Here is a 15,125-nt window from a genome sequence, read left to right on the forward strand (position 1 = left end):
GACGGTTGCCGTGTCTCGGGGTCATGCGAAGCTTCGGACAAGCAAAGTCAATGGGGAAGCCAGATTTGTTTCACAACCGTGTTAGTAGTTAACAACGGTGGTGATTCATGTAATAACTACGGCAAGAAATATAAAATGGGACAAAAATTGACTTTCTCATTTCACAAGAGAAATTTTGGGCAGAACAGTGGTTGTAAGTTGAGGACAACCTGTGTTTGAAGTGTTGATGGGGTGTGTCTGAGAGCAATATGACTTTGAGATGTAGACAACCACCATTCAGTCAAAGATGACTTCCCCCAAAAGAGGAGAATAAAGATACAAAAGAGGAAAAAACAACCGAAACTGCTTTCTTTTGATTTTATCCGAATAAATGCGGAGTCAAAAGGCCCCCTTAATGCTCTATAAGAGTCCCATTAACCATTCCATTCTGAAGCGGAAAACTCCCCCTCTAGCCTAGGAAATATTTAACTATTTAAAAAGCCTGAGCTAGGAAAGATATAATCCCTCCGTTTCCAAGTATATGGAGTTCAGAAGAACAACTGCTACTACACAGGTAGTCCTCGTCTTACAACAGTTCATTTAGGGACCGTTCAAAGTTTCAACAGCACTGAAAAAAGGTAACTTACGACCCTTTTTCACACTTACGACGCTTGCAGCATCCCCATGATCACGTGATCAAAATTCAGACACCTGGCAACTGAATTGCATTTATGACCATTGTAGTGTCATCCCATTTTGCGACCTTCCAACAAGCAACGTCAATGGGGATTAACAACACAGTTTAACAACTGTGTTGCTATGTTAACAACTGCAAGGATTCATTTAACAACTGTGGCAAGGTCACAAAATGGAGCAAAATTAACTTAACATCTCACTTAACAACAAAAATTTGGGCCCACTTGTGCTCATAAATTGAGGACTACCTCTACAAAATATTTCTCCTATAGTAAAACAGCTCCAAGCCTAAGAAAGCATGCTTGAGGATTGCAGAGAGAGGGTTCCTGGCGTATTCCCCATTTCCTCTTCATGAATTGCTCTTGCCATCTGGTTGAAAGAAGGAAAGAGCCCCTTCTGAACTCAAGGGCACTTTTGGTTTTCCTTACCTTTCCTGCTCCGGGCGTGTTACCAGATGCGCCCAGCCTCAAATTGAATACATTGAAGACAAGATTGTAAGCAAAACTTTTATTCTGCAGAAAAAGTAACACAAGGAAATCTCCCTCAAATCCTTTACACCCCACCAACGTGCACTGGAGGGCTTTACACAGCATTTGCCAGACACTTTACGAGTCAGAGTCAGAAGGAATTTTCTCATCTCATCTTTACAGTAATTCCTGCCTGTTTTACACTAACAACTTAGCCTTCCTGCATACATGTAATACAGAGCAAAGCCAAGCTATTTAAAGCTATCCTAATATATGCACAGGGAAACCTAAACACATTTGTAAATGTCGCTTCAGCAATAATATAGCATAGCTTTCTGTGATACTTTCTATTTCCAGCATCCTTTTTTCTTCTCCTATTTGTGCCTTTTGCCTTGTTCCATAGTACATTTGGGCCTATGGTTTAGTAAGCTGAAGCATTTAACCTGGTAATTGAATCTCCATGGATCCTTCTATTTAGACAGGAGTGGTGAACCTTGGCCCTTTTATGATTTGTGGACTTCAACTTCCAAATTCTGGAGCCAGGGAGTTGAAGTCCACAAATCAAAAAAAGGATTCTCCACCCCTGATGAGACTTTGGCTTTCCAATTGCCGGGTGCCACGTACATTTGGCCTTGTTCCCTGGGAAACCTGAGCCTTTTCCAAGGAATCTTAGGCCTCTTCGCTATCTTTCCCCTTTTGAGATATTAACTTTTATCGTGAATATTCAGGTGTCTCATCATGCTTGTAATCCTTTTTTTGAAAATCAAGGAACTATTCCCCATAATTCTTTCTCCATTTCCAGTATGGCGGACATTGAAAGACTTTACTCCAGGAAGGCACAAGAAACAACAACAGACCATAATTCCATAAGTCTAAGACAGGGGTTTCCAAAATTGGCAACTTTTTAAGACTCGTAGACTTCAACTCCCAGAATGCCCCAGCTAGCAGGGTAACGTGTACCAGAGGAATTCTGGGAGTTGAAGTCCACAAATCTTAAAGTTGCCAAGTTTGGAGATCCCTAGTCTAGGCCCTGATGGATTTTGATGTTAAGAAATTCCTTCCCTGTATTTTCCAAGGTGGGTTTCAATGAATTGGCAATTGTCAGTTCGACTAAAACAAAATTTCTTAACATTCATGACTCTGCCTTAATACCAAATAATCAATTGTTGCTTTACAATTAGTCCTCAACTTACAATCATTTCTTCAGTGACTGTTTGAAGTTACAACAGAACTGAAAAAAATGATTTATGAATTTTTTCACACGACCGTTGCTGCATCCCGGTGTCATGTGATCAAAATTTGGATGCTTGGCAACCGGCCTGTATTTTTGATAGTTAAGAGCGTCCCAGGGGTCATCGTTTGAGACCTTCTGACAAGCAAAGTCAATGGGGAAACCAGATTCACTTAAAACCATGTTACTAACTGAACAATTGTGGCAAAAGTTGTAAAATGGCAGAAAGCTCACTTAACAACTGTCTTGCTTAGCCATGGAAATGTTGAGCTTAATTGTGGTCATAAGTCAAAGGCCACCTGTATTTTCTAAAGTTGGTTCCCTAAATTGTCCAATTTACTGACCAAAAAGAGCCTATATCTGAGACGTAAAAGCTAAGCCTTAAGCTACTGTACAAGTTAGGGCATTAATAAAAATCAACCATAATCAATATCGTATCTCAGACTAAAAATAAATTAAATACAACCAACATTAGGTGGTGCAGACACAGCACCATCCCTTGAGTTATTACTTTTGACAAAACTCTCAAGTCTCGTATTGGTTCAATAGTCTATTCTCTTCCATCACTTTCTCCCAGTGAAGTGCTCACTGAAGATTGTATTTCTCTTTGATCTGGTGTGACTTTCTTCACATGTGTATAGTAGAATTCACTGCTTGATTCCTTAGAACATTAGGGAAATATGAGTGGACAACAATTCTTTTTTTATAATACTTTTTCTGGACCTCACCACTTAGATTGCAATGTTTCCTTTTGAAATATTTCACCATCTTCTCTATGCTCTAAGCCAGCTTTCTGTACCCTAATGTTGTCTGAAGGTGTTATTCCAAAGGTGCCTTTTTTCAAAAGTCAACTGGACTTTGTTTTTCCTTGAAGCCATTTCCCTTCTCTTTTTTTTTTAATTTTAAAACAAAACTTTATTCATTCTTAAAAACATTTAAAACATACAAGTTTCTCTTAGTCAAGAAACAAATTTACATATACAGTACACAACTTCACCTACTAATTTCTATTATTATATATACATATATACAAACGTACAGTGACATATTTCATTTTCTATCCATCTGACAGTGCAGTTTTTAATTATATTAATTTCTTCTAAATTTCATCTTTACCCATTACCCCTCCTCTGATTTATCCACTGGTACCATCTATTCCATATTGTAAAATATTTTGAGTCCTCCTTGTCCTGTAACTCTAAAAGTTAATTTGTCCATTTCTGCGCATGTGTATATCTTTTGTATTAGCTCCTGGTCGGTTGGCAATCGATCTATTTTCCAAAGTTGTGCTACCGCTAATCTAGCCACCGTAATTATGTGAAGTATTAAATATTCTCTGGCGCGCTGCTTGGAGAATCCAAGAGCGTGGGTAATTCCCTCAGTTAGGATGAAGATACTGAGTGCCTGTTGCTTTAAGAGATTGTTGACTCCGCCCTCGGGCCTGGCTGAGGCTCAGTTCCTTTCACTCAGTTAGGATAGCCGCAGTGCCTTTCTATTGCTCCGTGCATTCTCCTTCTATACCTTTATTTTATTTTTATTTTTTTATTTTATTTACCTTTATATCCTAGATCCCTTTCCTTGGGGTTTTTTGTCTACATTACTTGGACTGAGCATATCACTCTCTAATCGGGGCGCTGAGGGGTCTGGGGCTCCAGGCTCCCTGCCCTCGTTTGTCAGGCCGCAGAGCTCTGCATTCAGCCACGCATCTCTGCGAGCTTCGCTTCCCAGATCACTTTCGGGCCACAGTAGCTCTGCCTAGCGATCGGCATCTCTGCATGCATACTTACAACTGTCAATCGGCCATTTTCTGCTGGGCTGCGAGTTGGGGCTTTTTTTGCCGCTGGAAATTTTGGGCTGCTCGCCAGAGCCTTCCTTACCTTCTCCGCCTGCCGCTGAGTTCTGCCTTGCCATCGGCATCTCTGCGTGCGTTTCTGCGATCAAACGAGCCGCTTGGTTTACTTTCTACCTTCTCCGGTGTCTCGTCCCCTGGAGACGCGGTATCGCTGCCTCCGTCTACCTAAGACGTAGCCCCAATTGAACTTTCCTGCGTTTGGGGACCCTCAAAAACCATCCCCAACACAGTGAGAAGATTCGCCTGCCTTCTGACAGCACTAGGCGTCTCGTTCCTAGACAGTGCCCTCTGTTTTCGGGCCATACATTCAGTCATCGCTGCGCGCCTACGCCGGGGTTGTCTTTCCCGCGCTCGCGCCATCTTGGGGCTTGTCTTCGTCGCTCGGCCGCACCTTCTACTCCGGAGTCTTCTTTCACCTCGTTGGTTTCTTGGTCAAATTTGATTTGTTTCTACTGCTTCTGTCTCTTGGATTCCTTGCGCTGAACTGCTTGCAGACTTCGTTGCCTCGGAACTTTTCCTCAACCACCACCTTTGGATTCTCCCGCTTCCAGCCGCCATTTTGATTTTTCAATCTGCTTTCTCTGCTGCCATTTTAACTGTTCCATTTACTTACCTGGGTGACGCCTGACTATAATTTTCTGCATCTGCTCCCTTGGGAGTAACCGCACCAGTGGGGTTTTTTCGTGTCACCTGACCCTCTCTCCCCCCACTCTCTTTTGCAAAACAAACAAACAAACAAACAAAAGTATAAAAATATCTACCTATCAAGTCATTTTGCGACTTCACTTCAATTTTTCTGCACCTTCTGCAATGGCCGACGCCGAGCTGTCCTCCGACATCGAACAGCCTCAAAGCCCTCCTACTCCTCAACCGGAGACGCATTCCTCGCGTGCAGGGGCCAAGAAACGCCCCAAGCAATCTTCAAAATCTGATCGGTCCTCCTCTGCGAAGGGGCACAAAACCTCTTCCGCTGAGGCCAAAGATGCAAAACGGCGCCACGCGGCCCTGGAACGCCGCTTTGTTCAGGCTCAAAGCAAGGCCCAGCCTCCATCGCAACCCGCGGCCCAGTCGGAGTCCGCGCCTTCTTCGGGGGTTGCTCCACCTCAGCTTCCTCCCCCCGTGCCTCCATTGAACGCTTCGGTTGTGGTCCACCCACCTCACCAGCTGGCTGCGCCTTGCCAACTACAGTTGCCTCAGGCCCTTCCGCCGCCCTCTATTCTGCTCGCAGGCCCGTCATCTTCGCACCCTCTTCCTGAAGCGACCTTCACACCTATGGCTGCCGGGCTCCGTTTACCGGACGGTCAACATCCCCTTCATTGTGACTTGCAAGCAATGGTTACGGCTACAATCACTCAGGTGATGGCGTCGGGTTTTCCTATTGTGGCTCACCCGCAACCCATCCAGGCGCAACGGGCTCAACCTTGCTCTGCAACCTCAGCCCCCGTATCATCTAGGGTGCCTGCTGAGACCAGTGATTGTTCTATAATTGAGTCTGATCACAGCAATGACTCGCAGCTGGACTATGACGAGGACAGAGACATGGAGTTCTCTGAGGACGACGATGTACTGCCCGATAAACCCACCTCTACGGGTTTATTCCATCCTGCCTTGTTCAAAGCCTTGCTACACAAGGCCATTGTTACCACCTAGTTGGCTGCCGCCAAGGACCAGCCGTCTCAATCGATGACCCATCTCCACATGAGGCCCTCTTCGCAGTACCCAAAACGGATCAAGAATTCATCCCCTGTCCGCAGATTTTCTCCAAGGTCGTCCAGAGGCCCTGGACTCAACCTGGATCTTTGGCAGCTCCTAATGGTTTGGATAGAAAGCTTTTTTGCTCCGCCCCTTCTCTTCAGGATCTTCTGGCCTTACCATCAGTGGATGCCTTGTCATCTTCCGCAATCCTCTCCAACGATTCAGCGGATGACCTCCGTTCGGAGGACAAGAGGGCCGAACTGGTTTTCCGCAAATCACATCAAGCGGCGGCTTGGGCCATTCGTGCAGCTACGTCAGCCTCCTTCTTCAACCGTGCATCTCTGATCTGGCTCCGCCAGCTACAAGAAAGACTCCCCCCCGATGATAGGCGTTTGCATCAGGACGTAAATAAGCTGGTAGCCGCCACGGAATATTCTGCCGATGCTGCCCTGGCTGCAACTCGCTTTGCCTCCCGCGCCCTGGTCTCGACCATTACATCCCATCGCCTCCTGTGGCTGCGATCGTGGAGGGCGGACACTAAGGCAAAATGGCGCCTCGCCTCCGCACCATACAAAGGCTCCACACTCTTCGGGGAGGCACTGGACCCTATCCTCATAGAGGATAAAGATAAGAGGAAGGTCATGCCGTCATCCTTCCGAAGGGCCGATCATCGCTATTCTCCATATGGCCAGTGACAGTCCTTTTGTCCCACCACTGGCACCAGCGGTTCCGCTGCCTACCGGCCTTCTTCCTTCTCCTCCGACCGTGCCCCAGACCATGCTCCCTTTCGAGATCATGGTCGACACCAACAACCTTCCAAGCGTCCCTTTCGTGGTGCCGGATCTCATTCCTTCAGACGGGGTAAATGACTGTCCCAGCCACCCCATCGGCGGCCGCCTCGCCCACTTCCTACACCAGTGGGAACTTTCGACGTCGGATGCTTGGGTCCTTCAAACGATCAGGCTGGGCCTGACCCTGGAGTTTTCCTCCCTCCCTCCCAGCCGTTTTCTTTCCTGCCCGGTGCCTGCCAACCCCGAGAAACGGCGTCTAATGTCCGAAGAAATTCAGCATCTGCTGGATATCCACGCTATAGAGCCGGTTCCCACAGAACATTGTGGAACCGGTTTCTACTCAATATTTTTCCTCGTCCTGAAAAGCTCAGGAGGCTGGTGAGGCATTCTGGATTTGAAGGAACTGAACAAGTGGATCTCGTACCATCGTTTCAAAATGCAGTCCCTTTCTTCAATTTTGGGATGCATCCGGAGGCTGGACATGATGACTTCAATAGACCTGAAGGAGGCATACCTCCACATTCCGGTAAGACCATCGCATCGCCGCTTCCTCCGCTTTTCTTATGCCAACCAGGACTTTCAGTACAGGGCGATGCCGTTCGGTCTCTTGTCCGCCCCTCGCACGTTCACGAAGGTCCTTGCGGTGGTTGCAGCCTCACTCAGACTCATCCCTATCAGAATCCTCTCCTATCTAGATGACATCTTGATCCTGTCCTCGTCCCACAGCCGAGCTCTACAGGATCTGGAGATGGTGTGCAACTCTTTGCGTTGTCACAGCTTTTCTCTGAACCTGGAAAAGAGCCACTTACATCCCACCACGCGTCTCCAGCACCTTGGGACCATCATCGACTCGGCTTCGGGACATGTCTTCCTCTCGCAGGATCGTCGAACGAGCATAGCGACCATAATTTCGCAGGTCTGTTCTTCTACCACGGTTCCCATCCTGTCATTGTCTCAACTCCTGGGCAAGTTCATCTCCTGTATAAACATCGTGCCCTGGGCTCGTCTTCATTCCCGCCTCATTCAGTGGTTTCTCCTCCCCCTTCAGAAGTCCCTCGGCAGCAACTCCAGGACCAAGGTGTCCCTCCCCAGATCAATACGGCGGTCTTTCCGGTGGTGGACTTCTCCTGCGGTGACACAGGGCTCTTTCTTCCAGGAGCCGCACCGAGTGACCATAACGACAGACGCAAGCCTCGTGGGCTGGGGAGCCCACCTCTCAGCCAAGGTTGCGCAGGGGCTTTGGTCGCCATGAGACCTACAGAACGACATAAACTGGTTGGAGCTCCGAGCGATCCACCTGGCGCTCCGCTTCTTTCAGTCCGACGTAGAGGGACGACACGTGCTTGTCTTGACCGACAACACCACGGCCAAGGCACATGTCAATCGGGAGGGCGGCACCCGATCCAAGTCGCTCCTGGACGAGGCGATGTCACTTCTATCTTGGGCGGAGAAACATGTGCTCTCCATCACGGCTCAACATATCTCCGGGTCGGACAACATCCAGGCGGACTGGTTGAGCCACTCCCAGATCGACCACACCGAGTGGCAGCTGCACCCCTCTCTCTTTCGAGCGCTGTCAACCAGGTTTGGCACTCCAATTGTGGATTTGTTCGCGAACCCACGCAATACTCACCTTCCCCGCTTTTTCTCCAGGTTCCCTTGCCCGACAGCAGAGGGGACGGACACCCTCCGATGCCCGTGGCCACCGGGACTGCTGTATGCCTTCCCTCCTCTCCCTCTCATCCCCAGAGTACTGCAGAAGATCATCTCGGAGGGAGCGGAAGTTCTCCTGGTCGCTCCGCACTGGCCGCGACGGGCGTGGTACGCGGACCTGCTGGACTTGTCCATCTCCCGGCCCTGTAGGATTCCCCAGGATCGAATCTCTCTTTGCCAGGGGGTCATTTGCCACCCGGAGCCTCAGTGGCTCCAACTGACCGTCTGGCATTTGAGAGGGCCCTCTTGTTGAGAGACAACCTGCCAGGGCGGGTTATTGCCACTATGCAAGCTTCCCGAGATTCTACAAATCGAATTTATGACGCCACGTGGCAAGCCTTCCGTCGTTGGTGTGCGGCTCACGATTCCAACCCGTCTTCCGCCTCCATCTCCACTATTCTTCGATTTCTTCAGGACGGTTTCGACAAAGGCCTGGCGCCAAATACTCTCTGCCGCCAGGTGGCCGCCCTCAACACGGTCCTTCAGAAGGCGTCACCTTTTCCCTTGGCTCAGGACCCTAAGATTCGTACCTTTCTCCGGGGGGCCACTAATCTCCGACCCCCGGTCGTCCACCGATATCCAACATGGGACCTTCCCTTGGTTCTCAGGCTTCTGATGTCCGCTCCTTTTGAGCCCTTGTCCTCCATTGGCCTGCGGTTCCTGACCTTGAAGGTGGTGTTCCTCGTCGCCATTACTTCCGCAAGAAGAGTATCTGAACTCGTGGCTCTTTCCGTCCGTCCGGACCTTTGTATTTTTCACACCAACCGTGTGGTGCTCCGGCTGGACCCTTCCTTCTTGCCGAAGGTAAATTCGATGTTCCATCGCTCCCAGGAGCTTGTCCTCCCGGACTTTTGCCCTGCTCCTCGTCATCGGCTAGAAGCTCAATGACACACCTTAGATGTCTGTCGGGTGCTCCGACATTACATCAAGCGAACCGCTGCTTTCCGCAAGTCAGAGGCACTCTTCATCTCTTTTCTGCCTGGGTCAATGGGGCGCAAAGTTTCTTCGGCCACCATCGGACGCTGGCTCAAGGCATGCATTGCTAAGGCGTATACGCTCCAGAACAGGTCACCTCCGGGCCGTATTCTACCGCACTCGATGAGGAGCGCCTCCACGACCGCTGCCTGAGCCACCCAGTCTATCCTGGACATTTGCCGCGTGGCAACCTGGACATCCCTTACACCATTCATACGCCATTATAAGGTTGACTCCTTTGCCTCGGCTGAGGCGTCCTTTGGACGGTGTGTTTTACAATCTGTCATCTCTAATTCGGACTCTACTGAACAACCGGCTTCCCACCCTTCGTGACACTTGCTTGGGTACGTCCCACGCTCTTGGATTCTCCAAGCAGCGCGCCAGAGAATGGACGTTACTTACGTGAACATCCTTTCTGGGCGCGCTGCTCCTGTCCTTGTTCCTGTTATGACTGGGATTTTTCATTGCCTTCTTCGTGAAAGAAACTGAGCCTCAGCCAGGCCTGAGGGCAGAGTCAACAATCTCTTAAAGCAACAAGCACTCAGTATCTTCATCCTAACTGAGGGAATTACCCACGCTCTTGGATTCTCCAGCAGCGCGCCCAGAAAGGACGTTCACGTAAGTAATGTCCATTTTATATCATTTCTAATGTTCTTTTTAATCATGCCTAATAAAAAAATTTCGGGTTCTAATTCAATTTCGTAATCTGTTATTTCTACTATCCATGTTTTTATCTTGTTCCAATATTTCTTAATTTCTGGGCAGAGCCACCAAGCGTGGTAAAAAGATCCCTGTGCTTTTTTGCATTTCCAACAGGTTGGATTTACATTTGGGTACATTTTCGCTAACCTTGCGGGGGCCCGATACCATCGATACCACATCTTATAGTGATTTTCTTTGTAAGCTACCGATTTTGTCATGCTGTAGTTGTTTTCCCACACTCTTTCCCATTCTTCTAGCTGTATACTGTGCCCAATGTTCCCAATGCCCAATATTACACAACAAAATATATCAGGACCAAAACGGTTTCTTGCCCACAAGACAAATAAAAAATAATTTAAGGATGGTAATGGATGTTTTGGAATATTACGAGGTGCATCCAGAGAGACAGGTGGCCCTGATCTTTCTGGATACACAAAAAGCGTTTGATCAAGTAAACTGGCAATTTATGAAACAACAAATTAAAACTATGAATTTTGGAGAGAAATTTACAAAAATGATAACATCAACATATCAGAACCAAAAAGCATGTATTTTGATAAACGGGGAACCAACGAATTTTTTTGGAATAAATAAAGGAGTAAGACAGGGATGCCCGCTGTCCCCCCTACTTTTTATTTTAACTCTGGAAAACCTGCTAATTAGAATTAGGGCAAACAAAGAAATACAAGGATTAAGGATTAAGAGAGAGGAGTACAAGGTCCAAGCTTTTGCAGACGACCTGGTCTTCTTCATAGAAGATCCAACAGAAACAACCCCGAAATTATTAAAAGAGATTGAAAAATTTGGAAAAGTAGCAGGCCTAAAAATTAATAAAGAAAAGACAAATATGATAACAAAAAATATGACAACAAAACAAGTAGAGAAATTAGTAAAAGATTCAGGATTACAGGCAGCTAAAAAAGTGAAATACCTAGGGATAAATCTGACGGCTAGAACTACAACAATAAAACAAGATAATTATGAACCTTTAGTCCAGAAAATAAAAGAGGACTTAGAGAAATGGGGGAAACTAAGACTATCTTTGTTGGGGAGGATAGCAGCGATAAAATCAAATATACTTCCAAGACTTCTTTATTTATTCCAAACAATTCCAATAAAACTGGATAAGAAATTCTTTGATAATTTGGACAAAATAACTACAAAATTTGTGTGGGAGGGGAAAAAATCAAGAATAAAATTAAATATATTACAAGACAATAAAATTAGAGGCGGATTTGGTTTCCTGGCATGGCAAAAATATTATAAGGCTGCAAGCTTATTATGGCTCAAGGAATGGATAACTCTGGATAACCAAAGACTGTTAAATCTGGAAGGACATGACTTGATGAAGGGATGGCATGCCTTTATTTGGAACTCTGGGAATAAAATATATAAACATTTTAACAATCACACTATTAGGAAATCCTTAATCAACACATGGCAACAAATCCAACACAAACATTACATGAAAATTCCCGGCTGGCTATCAACAATAGAAGCAATAACTTACCCCAATATATTATCAAAACAAAAAATATTAAGATACAGAGAAATATTAGATGTGCAGGGGAAACTGAAAACTAGGGAAGAACTAAAAGAACAAGGAATAGGAACAGACTGGTGGCCCTACTCACAAATAAAGATAAGATATAGGAACCATCAGGAGGAGGGAGGAATAGATTTAAAACAAAATCGATTGGACAAATTATTAGAATCCAAAGAAGGGAAATTAATTTCGAAAATTTATAAATATCTACTTAAATATGACCTGGCAGAAGAATTGGTTAAAGGGCAGATGATAGCCATTTCCCTTCTCATTCATGAAGAAACAGAACTGAAGAAACTTCTTGGATGAGAAGGGAAATCTCTTCAAGGAAAAAAAAGTCAGTGCCTTTTGATAAAAGCACCTTTGGGACAACTGCAACCTGGACAACCGAAAATCTCCATAGACATCTGGATGTGTTAGTTTTTAAATCCCTACCTACTTTTGCTGTTCGCATTGACAAAAGTTGATTGTTTGTTGCATGTTATGTACACTGAGAGCGTATGCACCGGAGACACATTCCTTGTATGTCCAATCTCACTTGGCCAATGAGAGAATTTCATTCCATTCCCAATCCCATTCCTATATTCTATTCCATTTCTATTCTTATTGTTTCTACTCTTATTCTACTCTACTCTAGCACAAAGATCTAATGTCCAAAAGTTAATTCCTAGTTCTACAAGACAACTCTTCTTTTTAATGGATCAAGAGGTTTCTTCTGCTTTGGAAGCTCTTCCCATACTCCATGCATTTCGACAGAATCTCCTGCAAAACATCTATGGGCATGAAGGAAATTTTGAGAATCAACAAAACCAATTCACATCATTTTTTCCTGCTGTGCATCTTCTTATGGCAATTAAAGTCATTACAGGTTTTGAATTGCTTTCCACACTCCACACACTGATACGGCTTCTCCCCTGTGTGGATTTTTTTATGGAGTGTAAGATTCCTGACATCTTTGAAACTCTTTCCACACTCAATACATGTAAACGGCTTCTCTTCTGTGTGGATCTTCATGTGGGAGGTAAGCTGGCCACTCTCTCTATAACATTTTCCACACTCCAAGCATTTATAGGGTTTCTCCTCTGAGTGAAGCCTTCTATGGTTCTTGAGTGAATGACTTCGACTAAAGCTCTTTCCGCACTCATGACATGTATATGGTTTCTCCCCAGTGTGGGTCCTCTTGTGGATACCAAGGCTACTACTTATTCTGAAACTCATGCCACACTCAGTGCACTTATAGGGTTTCTCCCCTGTGTGAATCCTTTTATGGATCGTCAGTGCTCCAGTATCAATGAAGCTTTTTCCACACTCTTGGCACTGATATGGTTTCTCCCCAGTGTGGGTTCTGCTATGTAGGATATAGCTATGTTTTGTATTAAAGCTCTTTCCACAAGTGTGGCATTCATATGGTTTCTCCCCAGTATGGATCCTTTTGTGGCAAGTGAGGGACCACAATTTGGTGAAGCGTTTGTCACATTCGGTGCACTCATAAGGCTTTTCACCCGTGTGGGTCTTTTTATGATCAGTAAGACTATGTGGATTATTGAAGCACTTCTCACACTCAGTGCATTGATATGGTTTCTCTCCACTATGGATACTTTCATGACGAGTTAGGTGGCTGGATCTACGGAAGCTCTTTCCACACTCCAGGCATTTGTACGGTTTCTCCTCTGTGTGGGTCTGTTTGTGGGCATGAAAGGAACCAGAATTGGCAAAGCGCTTTCCACACTGCAGGCATTGAAAGGGCTTCTCCCCCGTGTGGATTCTGTGATGGGCAGTAAGGTTTGCAGAGCAATGGAAGCTCTTTCCACACTCCATGCATTGAAATGGTTTTTCCCCCGTGTGGATCCTCTCATGTGACTTAAGAAGAACTTTTTGAATGAAGCTCTTTCCACAGTGCAGGCATTTATAAGGTTTCTCCCCTTTATGCATCCTATTATGTAAGGTTAGAGTACGGCTGCGGCTAAAGCTTTTTCCACAATCCAAGCATTCATAGGGTTTCTCCCCTGTGTGGATCCTCTTATGGCAAGTAAACTCACAGGGGGTCCTGAAGCATTTTCCACACTCTGTGCATTTATAGGGCTTCTCTCCGGTGTGGATCCTCTTATGTAAATTGAAGTTGCCTTTTTGTGCGAAGTTCTTTCCACACTCTGTGCAATGATATGGCTTTTCCCCTGTATGGGTCCTATTATGGTAAGTGAGCTCACCTGCAGAGCCGAAGCTCTTTCCACACTCCACGCATTTATACGGTTTCTCCCCTGTGTGGGTCCTTTCGTGGGCATGAAAGCCACCAGAAAGGGAAAAGCGCTTTCCACACTGCAAGCATTGAAAGGGCTTCTCCCCCGTGTGGATTCTGTGATGGACATTAAGGCTTGCTGAGAAACGGAAGCTCTTTCCACACTCCATGCATTGAAATGGTTTTTCTCCTGTGTGGATCCTCTCGTGTGACTTTAGATGAACTTTTTGACTGAAGCTTTTTTCACAGTGCAGGCATTTATAAGGTTTCTCCCCTTTATGCATCCTATTATGTTTAGTTAGCGTATCACATCTATTGAAGCTTTTTCCACACTCCAAGCATTCATAGGGTTTCTCCCCTGTGTGGATCCTCTTATGGCAAGTAAGGGCACTGGGGGCACTGAAGCATTTTCCACACTCTGTGCATTTATACAACTTCTCTCCAGCGTGGATCCTCTTATGTAAATTGAAATGACTTTTCTCGGTAAAGCTCTTCCCACATTCTAGGCATTTACATGATTTCTTCCCAGTGGAGCTTTTTTTCTGGGAATTCGGTTCCCTGCTCCGAGTAAACCTCATTCTACCCTCCCTGCATTGATGCAACCTCTCCTCTCTGTGGATGCTTTGATGGGAAGTAAAGGAGGCGCTGCTTCTGAAGCTGTTTCCCCTATTAATGCATTGATGTTGCTTCCTCTCTTTGTGGACTTTCTTAGATGAATTAAGGTGACTTTTCTGCCTGAAGGTCCTTCCACAATCCAGACGTTTATGTGGATCCTCTGCTTTGTGAATCTTTTTATGCATTGAAAGGGAATGGCTTGTACTGAAGCTTTCTGCACACTCCGTACATTTGTACAGTTTCCCTTCTTTTATTCTCTGATGTAAAGCAAGACGAGGAATCCTTCTGGAGCGTTGCCTGCTTTCATCTTGTTTCTCTCCAGTAGTGCTTTGGCAACAGTCACATAATCCAGATTCATCTTGGAGTGTTTTCCCACACCTTGGACACACTTCTTTTTCATGGCAATCATCTCCGTCCAATAAGACATTGGGATCTGGACAAGGGAAACCAGAGCAATTCTCCAGCTTAACCGTTAACTGGTTTTTCTCAGAACTTTGCTTTCCATACATCTTTTCTGCAACTTCCTTTTTGTCTTTTGGCAAAGGTGCTGCTGCCTCTTGGCCAAAATCCTCCATCTCCCATCCGTCACCTGCTTGCAACAGAAAAAAAGAAAAGTTAAGACAAACT

General features: G+C 45.8%; 1 protein-coding gene across 7 annotated transcripts in view; it reads right to left on the reverse strand.

Annotated features, from left to right (window-relative positions):
- Positions 1–1,167: 1,167 nt before the first annotated feature.
- Positions 1,168–15,125, reverse strand: part of LOC117668115 (uncharacterized) — a 57,411-nt gene continuing 43,453 nt past the window's right edge. For 5 of the 7 annotated variants that reach the window (XM_087884620.1, XM_087884621.1, XM_087884618.1 and 2 more), the window contains one exon: positions 1,168–15,090. In XM_087884620.1, the coding sequence (XP_087740746.1) occupies positions 12,467–15,090 (2,624 nt within the window). In that variant the 3' untranslated portion in view covers positions 1,168–12,466. The remainder of the gene's footprint in view (positions 15,091–15,125) is intronic. The other 2 variants (XM_087884617.1, XM_087884622.1) reach the window with 1 other exon arrangement.

Source organism: Pantherophis guttatus, chromosome 2 (assembly GCF_059756535.1).
Source record: "Pantherophis guttatus breed Tessera chromosome 2, ASM5975653v1, whole genome shotgun sequence".
In the NCBI taxonomy this organism is placed as follows: Eukaryota; Metazoa; Chordata; class Lepidosauria; order Squamata; family Colubridae; genus Pantherophis; species Pantherophis guttatus.